General features: G+C 39.0%; 1 protein-coding gene across 1 annotated transcript in view; it reads left to right on the top strand.

The window, feature by feature from the left end:
• Positions 1 to 20,073, top strand: part of LOC306758125 (receptor-type tyrosine-protein phosphatase mu) — a gene marked incomplete at its 5' end in the record, with an annotated part of 173,186 nt that overhangs the window by 108,845 nt on the left and 44,268 nt on the right. The window contains 3 exons of the mRNA XM_079243337.1: positions 2,821 to 2,857; positions 5,065 to 5,200; positions 18,079 to 18,242. Coding sequence (XP_079099463.1) covers positions 2,821 to 2,857; positions 5,065 to 5,200; positions 18,079 to 18,242 — 337 coding nt within the window. The remainder of the gene's footprint in view (positions 1 to 2,820; positions 2,858 to 5,064; positions 5,201 to 18,078; positions 18,243 to 20,073) is intronic.

Below are 20,073 nucleotides of genomic sequence, written 5' to 3'. Positions count from 1 at the left end.
GCACTGATGGACTTACAATGATAGCAGAACACTGATTAAAAATGAGACAAAACACATCCAATAGATCAGTGGTTCTCATACATTTTTCACTATTCTCCTCTCGAACCGTTTTTCAGCCAGTTGCCCCCCACCTCCCCCCCAAAAGCTGTTTTTGGTTGAGGTAAACAATGCTGTATTGTAACTGTCTCATTTATTCAAATTTATAACTAAACACTAAAACCTAAAAGTTTTTTAAAACAACATGTTTCAAACGCATTAAATATCAATAATCCATTACTAAACCAGATTATCTCCAATGCTGCGTTCTTCTCAAAACCTTTGTAGAGCAGGACATGCCAGGAAATACTGTCACTATCAATGTATCAAACAAAATGTGTTTATTCATAACTTGATCAACAATGTCTGTTTCCATTTTATCTGTCCTGCTGGAATCTGTGCCATGTGACAAAAACACAGGTTTTAATTTTCCAGTTGTTTTTTTCCAGCAGTGTCTGACAGGACCTGAGTGGTAGAGAGCAGTAGGTTTTACATGATGGTAAACTGATTTCACCAAGTGCAGTAAAACTACAGTGGAAGCCTACGAGGTATTTGATAATGTGGTGGAGGTTTTTCATGTCGCGTCCTAAATTCAGCCAGTCTCAGGTGGCTAAAAAGCATAACAGATGTGTTTTGTGGTATAATGCCACCAGAGACATGCTAGCTGAAGCCTTTCCCAGCAGTTAGCAAGTGAGATGCAGGGTACACCCTGGACAGGTCGCCAATCCATCCCAGTTTATTCAACCAATGAAGCCTAATCCCTATAAACATAATCCTGCTTTACTTTTTCCTTCTTTGTCACTTAACTCTCAGCAGAAGAGTGCAGACTAGAAAATAGTTGAGAACAGTTTTGATTGAAATATGATATTTTGGTTTCAATTTTGTATCATCACAGATAATCCAATGTCCTTTATAATTTGTAGTTGTGGTATTTGTGTGTTTAATTTCATCAACAACAGATAGAATCAAACTTGTAAAAACAATCTGAAATTAAATAAAAGCTACTAATTAATCTGAACATTTTCCACAAATCCATATTTTTTTAATTACTATATGCATATGAAGCAATTGCATGATGCTGTGTTTAATGTGAAGAAAAGGCATCCTGACATATTGACAGTGTAGGTGGCTCAAAGGAATTGAGGTGCAGGGCGCAAAACTCCCTGACTGCACAGCAACTGCTCACAAAAGCAGACAAATGCATTCAGCAGTGCAATCTCATGCAGCTGCTGCATGATGTGGAAGTACTCTCATGGGCTGGACCAACAGTAGCGTCTTCAATCTTAACACTTCACAACAGGGTCAGGCTTTGAATGCAGAGCAGTGTGCCTTGACACGCTCTCCCCCTCTATTACCAGGCTCTCTTCTCCTGCCTCCTCCAGTGGAACTTTATGCCAAAAGCAGTACAAACCTCTGATCAGCAGCATTTAGGAGATGCAGCCATCCAAGCTGCAGTTAAGCATCAGAGGCAGGACACAGCAACGGGGTCACCTATCATACAGGTCCTAGCCGGTGTCATCAAGAGGCACTTGGCAGGTACCTTCCTCCACAGCTCGCTCGACGGTAACTTTGAGAACCACACAGATTGTGTCCTGAATAGGAATCAGCACGAACGGCCTCCTTGAGAAACACCAGCACATCTTTAAGGAGGCAGTACAACTAATGTGTAGCAGCGCTGAATCCAATTAGCAAGTTGGCTCGTGAGAGTGAAAGCACTGACAGTCTAGAAGCTTCCACGGTGAGTCAGTGAGAAATGCAATGCTTCTCTGCTTTGGACAGAGGAAACAAAAGAGTCTCTGAGTACACATAGCAGACTTCTCTACATCTATTATAGAAAACTTTGACATTTTAGAATTGACTGTTTTTATTCACTGTGGCCCAATGCACTCTCTTTTATGAAGCTTTCACTGTCAGTAGATGGTCCCGCAAGCCGTCCGATGATTAGGGTCATTTGTTTCGGCCTTTTGGACAAAATAAGCACTTATACCTGGAGTTTTGTTTTCTTTCTTCCATTTGAATAAATATCAAATATGACTTCTTCTAATGTTGCCTAAAATAAGAACCATTTTACAACATAAAAGCTACAAGAATGAGGATTCATGTGTAGCAACACTGATGTATTTTTCTCCTTCCACTTCACAGTGCCTCTCATGGCCTCTAAATGCTGTCTGCTTATTGTGCAGCTTGGCTGGGACAAACACAGGGACATAGCACTCATGTCTTTTGTGCTGAATTACTCATTGCATCCCTGCTCTTGTCTATGTCCTTCTTTCTGTTCACCAGACTGTTGTTGACAGCAAACTTCTCTGCCGACAGTGAGAGCTGTAATTTTTTTTTTTTTCCCTTTTATGTTGTTGCAGGCTGTTGTCAGAAGCGAAAGTGCATTACATATTCCGAAAGTCTCCCTGATGTGTCATTTTGGAGTCGTGCTTGGTATCTTGGTGTCGCTTGTCACAGGGCTCTGGTTTCTCCACAGTCACTGACCACCTTGAGCTGCAAGCTGCCGAAAGATCACTGTTGGCTGACAAATCAGCCGCTCGGCACCACTAATCTGTGCTGCTGGCCCTCGCGCTTAACTGCGTTTTGTGCCACAGTCATTGAGCTCAGCAGACGATAGGGGACGGCTTGGAATTGGCCTCGCTGTTCTGTTGTAACCACAGGTTCTTAGATTGGTGCTGTCACTGACGTAGGTGTGTTCTTGTATGTGCATGCCTGTGTATGGGTTTTATCATAACTCTTTATACCCCCCCTCCCTCCCTCTTCTGTTCTGTCTTCCTTGCACAGGAAACCAAAATCGACTGCGTTCGAGTTGCCACCAAAGGTAGGGGCTGTATAAGAGTCTGCAAATAAAATACATGTTTGCCAAATGTAGCTTCTAACATCGCTTGTGTTTTGGTATCTAAGAATTGACTAAATTAACATATTTTAGCTGTTGAACTCATGTTGCCGTGTGTCAAAAGAAAAAAAATCTGCAGTATAGTTTTTACATGAATTTTGAGTCAATATATTGATTGCTAATGTGTTTTTCCGTGACTTGGAGGCAGTCTGTGTGCCCGGCAAGGTCTGTAGGTACTTAGCTATGCTGCCTGGATGTCCTGCTCCTCACATTAAGGGTGATGAAGTCTAAGCACCATTGATCTGGGAACAGAATTGATAAGGCCAGAGGGAGTCGTAGTCACACTTTGTTCTGGGCTGTAGGAGGTCCTGTCACATACCCTGACAGTCTCGTATATTGTGTAGTTTGCGTGCAGCTCCACTATAGATTTCTTGTGGAGATCCAAAAGTCTACATGCACCAGGTTAAATAAGGTGAAATGGAATGTCATATACTAGAAATGTAAGTATGATAGGCTCACTTTCTCACTGGAAGGAAGAGATTTCAGATCCCTACTTTTGACTCACGAAGATATTAACCTGTGTGAAATGACTTCTGTCTGGTGTCTTTCTCTGCCTCAGTGTTGCATGTTGATGGAAATTGACAGTTTTCAGCTTCAGTGTGGCCTCTCTCTTTCTCGTTTTCTTGTTTTCCTGCATGCCATCCTGGATCCGCTGACTATGCTCAGCCGCCATACTTGTGACTCAGCTTACAACCCCGTACATCCGCATCGCTCCGGCGGCCGGTGACAGCCAACTAACAGGTCAGACCCTTAGCTTTCTGCGCATTCTCTGACCGCTTTTGTCACCCTCTGGTTAATACTCACGATTCGCTCAGCAGGAAAGCAAGTGGAATGTTGCATGTGTGTGACTTTTGCATTATCGCCTCGCAATTTGCATTCAGGCGTTATGATTAAATCACAGATGTGCAGACGCTGTTATCTACCGCCTTCTTAGTGGACATGAAAGACCTGTTTGAGGTGTTTGTCATTTGATGAATCAGTGTTGGAGTGTTTCACTTTTTTTCAGGAGTTAATCCTTTTATTATGAATATTTCTCATTATTTTGAAGAGATTATCTTTTTGTTGAAAGTTGCTGTGACAACTGGAAAAAATGAACAAAGAAGAGAATAATGCTGTAGTGTAGCTTTAAAAATTCTCTTCTTTGTTTTTGCTCATGAATTCATGAGTCCTCTTAGGCAGGAAGGAAAAACTATTGACTAAATGTACAGGGATCACAGGTCTAATGAGGATTTGGACCTGACAGTAAATAGTGACAAAATCCCCTCTGTCACTCAAGACATCTTCGTTAGTCATTTAATCCTCCATCGCTCTGCCGTAAAAACTTAAACATTTTTCAGTAAAGACAGTTGATAGCTGGTGAAAAAGGTGCACCGGAGCCAAAAACAATATGTCTTTTTGATAGGGAAAGAAAATGGCAAAACGTGATGGAAGAAGAGAATCTGCTCAAAAAAGATTTGTCTGACATAACAATTTGTCATTCTAAATTTACCTCCAGTGACAAGAAATAATGGGGTTCCTCAGGTAGACATTTGTGATTCCGGTAACATTGCCTTCCTCAGTGTGTTCCTTATCACTTCCCAGGGAGCAGACGCTGTTAAAACAAGCAGCTTTTTTTTTTTCATATTGCCCAATCTCCTCGCGTCTCACGTTGTTGGCTATCTCCTCCGGGGCTGATATTTAATGTTTTGGTTATTTCAGGCATTTTTATCTTCTTGGGTATTATCTCTCCTGCCCTGCATTCTACATTTTTTTTACAGCTTAGCAACTATTTGCCCCAAATGTGATTAACCAAGGGTAAAGATGGAATGTATTTATCTCTTGCAGTGCAACCTCTTCCAAAGAGTGCTGATGTCCACAAAGGACAAAGCTGAGGAACAACTGGATTCACTTATTTTTTACGTTTAGCGTGAATCTTACCCAGTGTGTGTGTGTGTGTGTGTGTGTGTGTGTGTGTGTGTGTTTACAGTTAAATGTATACATGAGTCACACTTAGTCCTCTGCACTGCCAAATAAATAGGAATAAGAATAGCTTGCTGTTTGCTCCATGCCAAAACAAGAAGATTCGATTCATAGTCTGCTCTCATATTTGCCCTTTTTTCCATTTGATCCTCATCTATCATGATGTTTTGCAGGAGCAGCCACTCACAAACCCGATGCAGTGGAGCCAGAAAAACAAACAGACCACACTGTAAAGATCGCAGGGGTCATTGCTGGTATTCTCCTCTTCGTCATCATCTTCTTAGGAGTGGTGCTGCTCATGAAGAAAAGGTAAGCTCTTTCCCTTACCAGTTGAAATACTGCTTTCAGATTTGTGGAAGAGCCTAAACTTACTTGCACAAAGCTCAATAATAAGCAGTTTCCATCTTATCAGTTTGTATATTTCTCTCTCAAACGGTAGCATTGTCAACTGCGTCGTAAATAATTAATTTGATTATGTTGATACGGCCCATTAACGCTGTTTACAGCCACAAGATACAAGTGCGGCATGAAAAATTAATCCGTTTCTACGGCACTCACAAACAAATGTGCAGCGCTTCAGTGACATTGGAACGGGAATAGGAGAAAAAAAATGATTTTGAGTTTTGTGGTGTGGAGAGCGGCACAGAGGAGATAAGAAAGAAAATATGATGAAAGGCTCCAAAGGAAAGAGGATGGCCACATAGCTGAAGGCTAAGTTTACATTAGCTCTGGACCCCATTCTGGAGGGGTCTTCGGTGCATATCCCAGGAAACAGGGGAGCTAAATCTCAGCAAATACCAACCCCTGTTCTACCCACAGTGCACTTTGAAATAACACTATCAGTTTCTGCAGGATTGAGAGAAGTCTTTGGTGGATTCAAGTTGGTTTTCTGCAATATCTTCGTGGTGAAATACCAAGACAAATAAATTATTAATAGCCTCCAACGTGAAAGTTAGCATGCATCAGGTGTGAGTTGTCTTTTAATATTACGGGGTATGTATTGAGTTAAAGCATAAAGGTCGATTCAGTAGATCAAGTAGATGTAGCTGTGTGGGAAGGCGTAGTTGTGTTGCTAATATAATCATGATTTTCCATGTGTATTCTTCTTGGTAATATAAGTTTCATTTTCTACAGCAGGGCCTGTCTGTGTAGCGCAGCAATCAGTGGGTGGCTGTGAGAAGCAGCACAAAGTAATGGAATTGCTTTCAATTAGCCTTAATCAAACCGGAGATGGAGATGACTTCATCGCTTAAATTTTGTGTAATTTAATGTTGCCAACAGGGAATCAGAGTTGTGTTTAGACATTCAATCCACTCATTAAGCCTCAGCCTAGGAGGTCAGATATGGTAATTGTTTATAGGACTATAAAATGATGTGTTCATGAAAGGGGAGCAGCTAAGTTTCAATTTAATGAAAAGTTTCTTTACTTCACTGAGGCTCCCCTTTACAAAGCATGACATAACTCCAAGCGATCACCTCTGCCCTCACGATCACTAGTTTACCTCCACGTGTGCCACCATATCTGATTTTGTTCATTTCTACTCTTTTTTCAAACATTAATATATTTTTACTTTTTCTTTCCTTTTCATTCCATCCCCTCCCCTCCTCCACTGCTTAAATCCTACCACCACCCCACTCGGCAGAAGAACCTATCACTCCTACACTTACTACCTGTAAGTAACCACTTTGTGTAATGTTAGTGCCATGCTTCTCACCCACACACTGTTTCCCATGCATGCAAAGAGCCATGTCATCCACCTCCTGCCCAGAGCTATTACAGAGGCTCGACTGTAATCTCTGCTGGAGGAATGGAAGACGCCACTCCAATGCATCTTCACACTATGAGCACATCGCACTGTATGTCACATTGGCACGACTTCTGACGAAAGCAGACAGGCGCAGCTACACCCCCACAAATAAACCTGCCACTGAGATGTTATTGCTGACATAATTTCTGCCTCGCTTTTTAGGAGTTTGTTTATCAAATGATTAGCTAAACTGCCTTAATGATTGTATGGCTGCCAAACTTGTCTCATGAAAAAAGAAAAAAAAAAAGGGGGGGGGGGGATCAATGCAGCAACTGCTGCATTTTTACTGAGTTTGAATTTTTCATTTGCCTCCAATGATTTCATCTTTGTTGACTCGTCAAAGCTATGTTTTTTTGAGGTGCCTATCATGGCACATCTCTGCTTCAGTTGTGTGCAGAATCAATGAGATAGTCCAAACATTGCGTAGCTTTCTATGTATTCATAAAATGCTGAAATGCAATCAGTACCTCTGTGTAGATGTAGATTTCTCAGTTGTTTTACTCAGGAGTTGTAAGCATGAACAAACATATTTCCTTATCAATTTGACTCCATGTGCATGTGACTTTTTGTGGATTTTTTTTATCCCCCCCCCACTCCATCCTCTCACTCATCTAAGCGCCTCAGCTTTCCTGCTTTTTACCTCCCTTCTTTTCTAGCATGTTTCTTGTTTTTGGGATTTGTTGCACGGCCATCCCATTGATTTGATGGTGATGGTGGAGTTGTGTCTTTAGCTGACAAGATGTTCGCAACAAGCAGATTTGATCACAGAATAACCTCTTTTCTATTCTGATGTCTGCAACATCATAAAACAATAGCCACAGCGCGGCTTTATTCGCTCTTAATAAAACAGATGATTCCACATCACGCCGCTGAATGGCAAAGAAGCTTATTCTGCAGCTCTGCCTTCCCTGCTGTAGCTCATAGGCTCCCTCTGCACGGCCTTTGTGATGGATGCCGAATAATCTGTCTTGAGATGACTGTGATCAGAGAAAAGAATGGAGGCTGCCTCACATCAAAGAACATCTCAGAATACACCTGGAGATAATACTTCTCTGAATACTCAGTGTGTCACTCATGTTAGATCACAGCTGTCTTGCATACAAAGCCCCAGTGACTTAGCGGTGTGGCATGTTCAAAGCTGAACGCACATAATGGCCAAACTAAGAAGGAGAGGATTGGTTACGATTCAGAAAGGAAAAAAAAAACTGTTTTTTTGTTTTTGATTTTTTTTTAATTGTGGCATGTTGCTGTTGTGGTTTAATTTAAATGCATAAAGGGGGAACTATAAATAGGAGATAGAGTAATAAGGGTTTTTGTTTAAAAAAAAAATGCTCCAAGACTGCAAAAATGTAGGATGATGTCATTCTTTTAGACTTCTAGATAACTTGTAAGATATTTTGTGTTCATCAGATTCTCCACATTTTCTCCATAGTTTCACAAGAGTTTCTAACTTCTCAAAGCTGTCAAGATAGCAGTACAATACTTGGTTAAGATTAAGGGTCAGTCATCCATTTTGAGGAAATGTGTCATGACAACAGATACTAGAAGATTCTGTAATTGTATACATTGCAAATGTTGTTTATAACAGCAGGTGATGTGGACAAGGATGACTTCCATCTATGTCTCTAGAAAAGTAACAAAAAAAAGTCATTCACCTTTTTTATCTACCACGCACCAGAAAGAAGCTGCATCTAGCTCACAAAGATTGGTCAAATATGTACATATTGTCTTGAGACACAAATATTATGTTAATGAGCTGTTTTTTGTTCCCTGGACAGGATTTGTATACCGCATCCAGGCAGGTACATGGAAAGGAGATTTAAAGCAGAAGTTGTTGTTTATTGTACATGAACTTAAGTCAGGATCAACATTAGGCAATGATTGGCTTTAAGTCTCTAAGTGGGTTACAAGTTTACTAGACTTGGTAACCAAAACACTCTTCTCTTTGTTAAATCTTACTGTTAAGCTCAGCTCATGGGTGCTGGATATATATGACGAAGCTGGATTTTCTTTTATTTAGGCAACTTCAGCGTTAATCCTGGGTTTTCTGTAACACATCACTGATTCATTTCTTACCAGTATAGATCACCATGGTAACTTACACTAAATGGCAGTAATGAGAGATCGACAAGTATGAAACCAGTCAGTATTCTGGGGAAATGACCTGTCCATGCTTGGTTGGAGAGAAGCAGTTCGGAGAAAGAGTTTCTTAGGGATGGGTGCAGTCCTTTTGATGAGAAAACAAAGCCTTTTGACTGACAACTTTGAAGTAAATCTTTTTTAACCTGTTCTTGACTTGTTCCCAAGTGCATTTATCTTCAGTAAGGTTGCGGTTAGTAAAAATGGTCACACATGACAGAACACAACTACTCCTCCCACCGATCTTGTGCATTCCATCAGAACATGATGCATACACCACCCTTATCTAATGGTAGGAGAGGTGTTATTGGGACTTAATCCAACCCCTTTCCACTCCTAAACCCATTCTGATCATAAAAACTTTCTATAGAAAAGGTTTCCTTTGATCTATAGGTCAGTTGCAAACTTTAATTTAGCTCAAAAACTGTAAATCCTGAAACATAGACTTGCTATCTATAGATTAGCCTTTCAGCCCATTGGGATTTAAAACTTGCTTCACTTCAGATGGTAACACTGGTGTTTCAGTAATTTCCAGTTCCTGGCAGAACTGTGCTGTGGGTTTCTGCAACTTTCTGAAGCCATTCACTCTAATCATCAGTAGTAGCATTATCTACCTTTTCCACTCCTTTTAAAATGGCTTCATATTGAGTACTTTGTTTATGGGTAGAGTTCTTCTGCTCATATTGTTTTACTCAAGCAGAAATTACTTGAAGAAACATTTCTGTATTAAACTAATCTACAATTCTCCTTTGCACTTTGGAGTTTCCCTTTGTATTATATGTTGGTCAATTCAGTGACAAGCACACTGAAGCCATCAGCTATAACAGGAAGTTAACAGATCTTGACACCTCTTCCACCCCAAGTCCCCGGTACCGGGGACTGCAGGAGTAAACATCACGTTTTCACAGGTGTAACTTTGTGTAAGTAATACAAATATAGACATGTGTGGTATCCACAGATAGTCCACACTCTTAGCTAAAAGCTCATGAAACTCATTACCATTACCAAACACAGACCGGACAATAAACAATTAAAACACCAAGTAAAGAAAGTCTGCAGAGGTACAAACCTAATGGACCCTCATGTCCACCCAGCATCATGGAAATGAGCAAACAGCACATCTACTGAAACCACACATCCCACAGATTCCAAACATACTAGTTTCATCTCACTATGACCAAGATTCACTCAACCAGAGTCAAAAGAAGACTGACATTTTTAAAAAAATGGCGAGTGTTTTAGGATGATTGGCACGAGGTTTACAACTCCAGGTAAACAATAACAATACATGTTAAAAATTAGAATGCAAGTGTTGGAAAAATGCATCTACACACAGTATTTGGAATGTAAGATGAACCCTTCTTTGCTGTTTTGCATGTGACAGATGGTGTGGATAATGCATCTCAGCGATGATGCGCTTGGTAGGAAGGGTGTTTACCCTCCTTATTTGTCCTGTTATTCATTTCATTAGTTCGTCCAAGTTCAGCCAATCATTTGCAAATTTAAGTAGTATATTGCACACACCCAAGGTTTATATTGTCAGATTAATTATAAACTACCTTTTTACACATTCTCCCCAGGAGCGTTCTCTGAAGTCATCTGCCACGCTGATGACAGCCTTGTTGCCAGCCATGAGCTTACAACACCTCTATGATTGATGAAACCCATTAATGCTCCCGTGCATTCATCAAAGTCTTTTAAAAGCATGAGAAGCTCCTGCAGTCGCCAAAAAATGCACTTTAGGTATATTGCCAAAGGTGGCTATGAGGACTAGCACCCAACATAACATCAGTCAGAGTGCTCATTAGGAATGCAGTTACATGTGTGATCAAATATATGACCGCTCTTTAATCAGATGGCTGTACTGGCGGCTTATCATGAAGCTACTGGGGACAAGAGAGATCAATTGGCATAGGCCAGAGGTTCTGATTGGGTCTTTTTTTTTGCCATAAGAGCTGAAATCATTCATTGAGCAGCAGGAAAGTTAAGCAAATACACACTTAGTGTACCTCTCTTACTGGTGTGTCTGTCTTGTCCTCTGCTCCCCAGATCTCAGGTATGTTATCTGATGATTGAGCAAAGTCATTAGAAACGTATTTCTTTATTATAAAATACTGAACAATCTGCTTTTATATAAACCTATAAATTTCAAAATAAAAAAAATGTACAAACTATATTTATAAATATCAAATATTGTGCAAAAAAATTTATATTTTTTACATTTAGATGTGACATTTTGGTATTGACAGAAACAGTTAGCCACATTGATCTCCTGTATGGAGTCAAATATCAGCCAGTTGTTTCTCTGCTTGTAGCTGACATTTCCAAAACTTGCACAAAAAACTGTAACAGCAAATTAAATACTGCTTTGAAGAAGAGAGCACTTTTACTGACAAAAACCTGAAGAGTAATTATGTTGCCATGAAAGGGAGAATAATTATTAGACTTTGCAGCAACATTCTGGGTAAGAAAAACACAATAAATTCAACAAACTAAATATCAGCTGCATCCCTTATGATGTTCTCACAGCATATCTATTTCCATCATTTACATCAGCAGCGTAGTTCTTGCTTTCATAGCAAAGAAAAGTAGTTGAAATTTGACAAAGAAAAAAGTCTTACTAAAATTTTAGTAAGTGCTTCAATCCTCCTTTTAGGAAACTATGAGTTTTCTACCATAAAACTCTGCTTCTGACTCATTTTAACGGCACACTAAGATTCATCATGTACATTCCTGGAGCCGTCGTCCTGCTACTTCCCTGAGGCTGTGAAACCACACTTCACAGCTTCATTTGCCAGTGATCACATGCCAGCAACTGGACATCAACACAATGGCTAAGAAGAGGTGGAGAAGGGGAACAGAGCAAGAGAAATGACAGGAGGCTATTCAGGTCTTCAGCTATTACTTCAGGTTCTGATAAGATAATTTCCCAGAATGTTTTGAACACTTTCAATTTTTTTCTACCCCAATAATATTATATTGGTGATTTTTAAAAAAAAAAAAAAGTTGTCAACATAGAGAAATTAGAGACAAAGTTCCATGTTGTATTTCCAGCTAACTGATGGCTACTCATATCATAAACTGTTTCAGATATACTTGATAAAACAGTTCACATGGTGGGAAATAAAAGCACGTTTGTTCTGTCATTAGTCACTAAACTTTCATCCAATAAACAATGGGAAGGGAGAAAGTGCTCAATACAATAAAATATTAAGGGTATTTCTAATAAAATGTTTCCTTTTTGTGAACTAAAGAAAAGAACCATATATATGAGTTATCCAAATTCTTCATGAATATAATTTTCCGTAATAACTCATTTTTCACTCAGTGTCAGAAAAGGGAGTCTTACTAAATGTACAATGTATAACACACAGTGCTCGGGGCAAACACCTTCATTAAACCTTACAAGTGGAACATGCAGCAAGAATCACATTAATTGGTACAAGCCTCGCAGAGTTTTGCACCTACAAGCTCTGCATCTTGATTAGGAAGAAGGAAGACTAAGAGCACCTCAAGCAGGCCGAAGGGATGTCATGCAAGGAAGGATCTCGTTTAAATGAGGGAATTTTAAAACAGTGTGCCACTCACAAAACAGTCTTGGCATAATGCAGATTGTGTCTTCTCAATGATGGAAAGACAAAACTAAACTACAATCTCTTTGTGTTAAAGGAGCATTACAGACGTTTGGCAGATTTTTTTTTTTTTTTTTTCCAGAGAGGTGCCCTCTGATGAGGCTAAATTAGCATCTATCATGCATCATACCTGAACTCTGAGCTCTCCGCTGTGATGTTCACTGTCATGTATTTCTTCCTCTGTCCCCTTCTCATCTCCCACTAATGGGAAAAATTGTGGTTGTTTTTTTGTTTTGGTTTTTTTTTGCCAAATCAACCTCGGTGCATATTCAAAGTGGCCAGTGTTGATATCCAGTTGCTTGCACCATATGAAGCCATATATGTAAAGCAGAACTCAGCTGTAACTTGACGCAGTGTTAAAGAAACAAATTGTAAAGTGCAGTTTCTCAGTCTCAGGATATGGATAACTCCAGAAATATGCATAATAAATATCAGTATGCCATCAAGAAAGTCAGATTTTGGGGTTGGAAAGTTACACAGGGCAACTTAAATATGTTTTGATATACTTAAAAATTATAGCAATGATCAATAAGAAAATAACATGATTTTAGATGTTTATTCTTGATCATTTGTCATTAGGTCCTATAAATTAAAACTAAAGTAGATAAGTACTAAATGTTTATCTTTAAAGACTCAAAGTCATAAACCTTACTATTCAGGTACTCAAAAATTTCCCCAGTTGAGGGTTTATGGTTGTATGGATTTATTCATAATTTAGTTTGATTTGCTCATTTCTTCTTGGCTCTTGATCTTATCAGCCATAATGTTGGTTCACACACTGAGTATAAATACTGTAGGCTTACCGCTGCCAATAAAAAATAAAATCAATATAAATTAGATTACCGTTTTTGTATAAAATCAACATTACATTCATAATATGTTTGCTGGGTGCACAATAAATGTGAGGTATTTTGCTTTATCCTGCAGGTATTTTGCTTTATCCTGGCTTGTAGGCAAATTTTTATTCCACAGTATTTTTTCCAGTCTCAAAAGTCTGCAAATGAGTTAGTCCAGTCTTTATATTTGTCATTATCATTTGCCGTGTTTGAAGATATTTGATTGTGATCACCTTCAGATGGGTAGTAGCGCAGTGGCTGGAGATGGAGCCTATTAATTAACACAGTAGCAAATCTGTGCATATTAAATAGGGCAAATAACAGTGAGAGATTTTTAATAGGGGAAAAAAAGCACCATTTTGATAAAGAGTGTTGAAATAGTAATGGTTCATTATCATAATTTGTTGCCACTTTTTGTTTGGCCTTGTTTGTGGTGGAAAGTTAAAATGGGCTACCAGCAGGGTAGACATTAATCAGTCAAACTGTGATTGATCTTCCCTCCAACACTTGATTGACAGACACCACCGTGGTCAAGCATTAAAGTGTCACAAGCAAACCTGTGTAATCCTAACACTTAGTATGTTGTTATTTTTACAGTATATATATATATATATATATATATATATATATATATATATATATATATATATATACGTCTACATATATATGTATATATATATATATATATATATATATATATATATATATATGTATATATGTATATACGTCTACATATATATATGTATATATATGTGTGTATATGTATATATATATATATGATTTTTTTCTCTTTTTTTTTTTTTTTTGAGGGGGTGGGGGGGGGTTATAAAAATGAAATATTATCAAAGAATTAATAAACCTTATAGAAAAACGACCATCACGTTACCCATAGTTTCAGAGATGGGGAGGTTTTGAAACTAATACTGCAATGCCCCCACTGAGTTCATCAAAGATGCTTCTGTTGCCCCTCCCAGCTGGATCACAGTTAAATAAAAACACACATACACCCGTACACTGCTGACGTGTGTGAATCGTTTTAATGAAGCTCTCTTTGTCAGAGTGTCACAAGGTTTTGGCTGTTGCCGTGCTGAAATGAGACCTGCCACACTGGGCTTGGGGTTTTGAAGCTCCTGTTTTAGAACTTGCAGCAGTGTTCACTCCCACTGAACAGATATTCTGACATGCAATCTCTGCGTCTGCCTTTTTGTTGTAGCTGAACCCACTGAGTTAGACGCTCTGCTCATTTAGATTCTAGATACGCCAAACCTGTACAGTTCAGGTACAGAACTGCAGATAACCTCTAATGAGAGTTTCCTAATAATAGTCACCTGAGATATTTCCTCACTCTTGAATTCTGCAAACACCTCTGTCAACTGTCTCCCTCATTTCCTTTACACATTGTGCATTTAGTGCCAAGAAATATGTGTTTATGTTGTTTGGCATGCCTTAAAGCAGTCACTCCATTAAATTTCTTGTTAAGATCTTTCCATGTGCAAACTAACGCTAACTAACCAGGGACATCAGAAATGGTCACATTCATCAACCCGCACATACACTGTACTGTACACTTCCTATTGCTGTCTCTCTTAGCATATCAGAGTCTGGATTATAGTCATCTATCATTAAATTTTCCCCTCTTACAAATGAGGAGAGAAAAACATGCCAATTAATCTTCATCTAACACCCACAGTGCTTTGCAAACACCCCAGTATTGCTGGCGCTTTCCTCATTTTTTGGCACTGGTGTCTGCAGCCTCGTTTATCTTCAGCATTCTCGCTTCAGCTGTCACACAAGCCAAGAAAGCGGAAATCCAAGTCTTTCCAGACGCGGGAATAAGAACAGTGATACAGTATTAAAACATGGATTATAGTTGTTCTTAATAGTCTTCTCCATCAGTGCACACAGTGCTGAATCAGTCTTAATATTGCCCGGGGTGTGTGCGACTACCCCTCCTCACTTCACTTCTTAGTACATTATGAAGCTATAACAAAGAAAAAAAAGGAGATAAGATTGCCATTTTGTTCCCAGCTCTAATTGCAGATTAAAGACAAAAAGTGGGTCGGGCATACAAAAATGTCACTACTTTGTCACTTTGTGTTCTGAGGAACGGATGCACTATTAGCCTCACGTTGCGGCCTTTAGAGCAAATGACTGTTTGAAGGCAGCAGGAGCCTGTTGCCATATGGCACGAGACAGCGGCGGAATTGAATAAACAGAGGAGATTTGCAAAAACAAAACAGCAGGAGTGCATCATTAGACAGCAGTTGTCCGTGAGAGAGACTTCAATTCAAATAGGGAGAGGGGTCACGCAGAGAGTAACAAAGTGTGAGGATCAGTGTGAGAGTTGCCATAGTTAATTTTTACAACACTCGCTCCCCTCCAGATACAGAACAGTGGCGGGCATCAGATAAGTCTTTTACTGCAGTATTTTCCTACTCAAGCTGTTTGCCATTCCTCCTCAGTGCAACATACGTGAAACTGTAATGGAGCGAGCTCATCTGGGTGTAGGTGGGATGCAATATTTATTTCCATCGGGAAATGTCTTTATGTAAATAACTTCTTCAAAGGTCAAAGGTGTAGATCAGCTGGGTTGCCGAGAAAGAAAAGTATATCTACCTCATCACTTTCAAATAGTTAAAAAGCTGACTTTGAGTGAGGCAGCCGAGCTAAAACAGCAGCCCAGACCTTTCTCAGTTTTAGTGATGACCATAGTTTAATCATTTGTCAGAGGGAAACTAATTCAAAGCCATTATGAAACGTGGAGCACAAGTTTGTGATACAAATTCAGGTACTTACCAACTATATTATACAACCAAAAAACTGCACAATTTGCTTAGTTAGTGTATTGTCATTCCCAAAATAGAAGTCACCATCTCTCTGTTAGGGTGTGTGTTGTGGGAGCATGTGCATGTTCGTGCACATTAAGTTTTCTTCTTTCTACTATGAAAATAAGCCTCCCAAAAAAGCTGGGATAACATCAGAGTCCACCTTGCTCTGATTATTGTTAGAGATCTATGGCCCTGCTATGGCCCTGTGCATTACACAGTTATAATGCACGGCACAGAGTCTAGAACAACACAACATTATAACTGTCTAATGCACAGATCCGAGTTGTTTAATCCACATTTTATGGCAAATGTTTAATTCTTTTTTTTTACAAAACTTGCTCAATATGTTGAAGTATTGGAACTATTTTATGTTGGCCTCAAAGTACTTTTTAGGCTAATAATTGTTGTCAAGCTACAGCGCATTTCTTTCATTCACCTGTCAAAAACCAGTTGATCTAAATCCGTCCAATAACATGTTGCCATAGTGATGCCCGTAGCAGGATGGTATGAAAGTGATTTAAATTGCCTAACTAAGTGTGCATATATATGAAAATAATGCTCGCCAGTTGCCAATAGATTTATCACTGACAATGGTTTAACTTCTCCATATAAATTAAATGTTTTAATATTTGTGCATGACCCCTAGACAGCAGTATGTTATCAGAAAAAGAAAACATGTTGTGTGTTTATTCTTTATGGTTTATATCACAGAAAATAACTAATTGTTATTCATCAAACATCTAAATTTTATTTTTAGCAAATCTGATATGTAATGTATCCTAATCGAGATCCATCGTAGCTGACCAGTCAGAGCAGGCATTAGTTCTGGGAAAGAGGTGTCTTGGAAGAAATGAATTAATGGATAAATGAATGAATGGGTGGATTGATTGGATGATTGATTGATTGATTGATTGATTGATTGATTGTTTTTGTATAATGTAAAAGAAATATGGCATCATGTATGTAAGAAATTCCAAGAATGAAACAGAAGAAAAATAGTCTGCACTTGTCTTCATGAGACTTAAACTCTCAAGTTTTGCTGTTTGGCTTGCTCGTAGTTTAATTGTTGAGCATCATAAATTGTAAGGATATGGACTGGTTGCGGTCATTCATAGCAAAAATCTAATTTAAATAAAAATTGTCATTGTTGTGAGACTCTATTGCATTACGACCAAAGTGATGAAGCAGCTAGTATTTGCCTGCATCGAGCCACACAACCAAGGAAAACAATGTAAATTTTCTTCGCTGAGGAATAAATTTGGCTGCTTAACCAGGAGGAGTTCATGACCTGTTGTTTGATGATGTAGACACTGAATGCCCTGGTCAAAAGACTTCAAAGTACTGCAACATTTCAGTAATGAAAGCTTGTTTGTGAAGCGCCTCAGCTTGGTAGACAATTAGTAAATTATTCATTCTGATTCTGTATTCCATGAAGAGACAGGACTGGCTTAACAGTAGCTTTACAAAGGGAAGAATCATTGCCCTGATGTGTGTGCTTCTATATGAATTTGTATACTTGCGTGTGTCTGTGTGCAAACACGACCCTTTAATAATGTTTGATCAGGGACAGATTGCTTGTGGCTCAAACACATCAACTTGAAGTAGGTCAATAAAAGCAGGTTGACTGTTTCAGTTCAGTGTTCACAAGTCTAATTCTTCCCCCCTAAAATACAAAAGCTAATTTTAAATCATCAGGGCCACTGATGTATTTAGGTTAGAGTGTCACACCTTTCCTCGTTTTCAAGGATTTATAATTCTCTGCATGAAAAAGCATCTGGTGCCTAATAAAACTTAATGTGGCCGCAGTCCGGGGTACATTAGCTCCGCCATCCCATTACATCTATGAGTCATTGCTACTGGCTTCATATCAGATCAATTCAAGTACCATCATTGTTTTTTGGGGGATTTTTTTTTCTGTCTGATTGTTCTTTTTTTTTCATGAAGGAAATTGGCCAAGAAGCGTAAGGAGACGCTGAACAGCACCCGGCAGGAGATGACAGTGATGGTCAACTCCATGGACAAGAGTTACACAGAGCAGGGTACCAACTGTGATGAGGCGCTGTCCTTCATGGACACGCATAACCACACACTGAACACCCGCAGCGAGTGTGCGCTGACGCTCAACGGCCGCAGCGAGTGCACCCTCACTCTCAATGGCCGAGGTAAGATGGCCCCACACTGGCCTAATGTACCAGCATTTGCCACAACAGGTGGCGTGGAAGCAGCAGATTTGGTTTGGTACAGTGAGGAAGAAATCTAGCAAAGTGCTACAGGAGCTAAACTTCAAATGTGAGCAGAAAAACAGATTTTAGTTTGTTCTGGAAATTAAAGCTGCAATGTTTGCTTTTAAGTTGAAGTTAATCAAAGAATATTTGTTTTGTGTTCCCTTAAAAATGTAACTGTGGAATAGCTGGTGTCAAAACTAGTGTGAGACCAAAGACTAACTTTTTCTGTATTAATATTCTTCTTTTTCTCCTTCTCTATCATTTCAAAGGAGAAGAAAAGCTGCATGAGTTCGTACTAAACATGAATTTTTAATGACAAGCTGCCTTTATATCTTTTGTTTTTCACATTTTTTTTCTTATTCTTAATTTAGTTTTCAAAAGTTATTTGTCTTTAATAGTGCAGATTTTTCAACAAAAAAAACCTCCCTATTGTCAGTGCTTATGCAAGTCAACAAGGGAGCTCTGTTTCTTTTTATTTTTTATTTTTTTCTTTGACATCTTTGATTTAGAGAAAGATTCTTTCATTAATTTTTTTTTTCAAAAGGCACTTCAATCGTTTTCTTAAGCCCCCAGGATTGTCTCCCATCCTTTGTCCATTTCCTTCAAAACTTCTCATTTCTCTAATTAATTTCCGCTTAATTAACTAAAAGCTAAATTCAATCTATAGTGCTCTAATTTTTCCACTAGAACTCTTCCACTAATGCTGGTTCATCAACTGTGGACTCTGTTTTGTAATCGCTTGCTAAGAAGCCGAAGGGAGTCTGCTCTCTAAATCAATAATCATGACATCTGGAAATCCCAAAGCAGACCTCAAGCTTATCAATAAGCATTAGAGCTCCAACATGTCTGCCATGAGGTTGTAGATTCAGCACTTTGCTTTGTCCAAGCCATGGAGGAAACAACCACATGCTAGATGCACTCTGGTAGGATAACCTATTAATTTCTTCTGTCCCAGGTTAGACTTAATGCTTTGTTGATGGACAGCTTAGCCAAGTCTGCATCCAGGGCTTGACCTGCCATAATCCCAGTCAAAACCATCAGATTAAAAATCCAAAGCAGCCCCTGTCTCTGCGCCCCTGCAGGGGCTGAGCCCCAAAAATGCTTTGACCTTGATTAACTGTCTGTTAGCAAAGATGCTCAAATCTGGCCCTCTGTCTGCCAGCGCAAATTATTTAAATTTGTTACTTCGCACTCTGCTTGTCAGTGCAAAGCCCTCTCACTCTCCCTGACCTTCCATCACTGTCAGGAGTGTCATTTTGGCTCAAAACATCATGTGTGACAGATTCTAATCCTGAACATACTGCCTTCATAACCCAAACCCCGCTTGCTTTGATAGTTCTGTCAGAGTTTCATGATCTACAGATGGTAATTCAGGGAGGAACTGACAGTAACGCTGTTTCCCATATAATTATTGTTCTATTTTCATTTAAATTTCAACTTAAACCTACTTTATAGTTGCTGTTTTCCTATTATTAGTTGGGTTTTTTATGTTAGTATTGTCTTCTTTTTCATTTCTTACTTTATTTTATTATATTTTATTCATTTTATGTGTTTTTGGTGACACTTGTTATATTGTGCAGCACCTTGTGTAGACATAGCTGGTGTCAAAAAGGATTTATAAATAAGCTGATTTAATTTGATTTGATTTAATGGTGACATTTTAATGCCACTTGTTTAAGGGACAGAGCTTATGTCTGAGGGTCATAAAAACTGT

Source organism: Telmatherina bonti, assembly GCF_933228915.1.
Source record: "Telmatherina bonti genome assembly, chromosome: 7".
Taxonomy (NCBI): domain Eukaryota; kingdom Metazoa; phylum Chordata; class Actinopteri; order Atheriniformes; family Telmatherinidae; genus Telmatherina; species Telmatherina bonti.
This window is presented reverse-complemented; position numbering and strand designations above follow the sequence as displayed.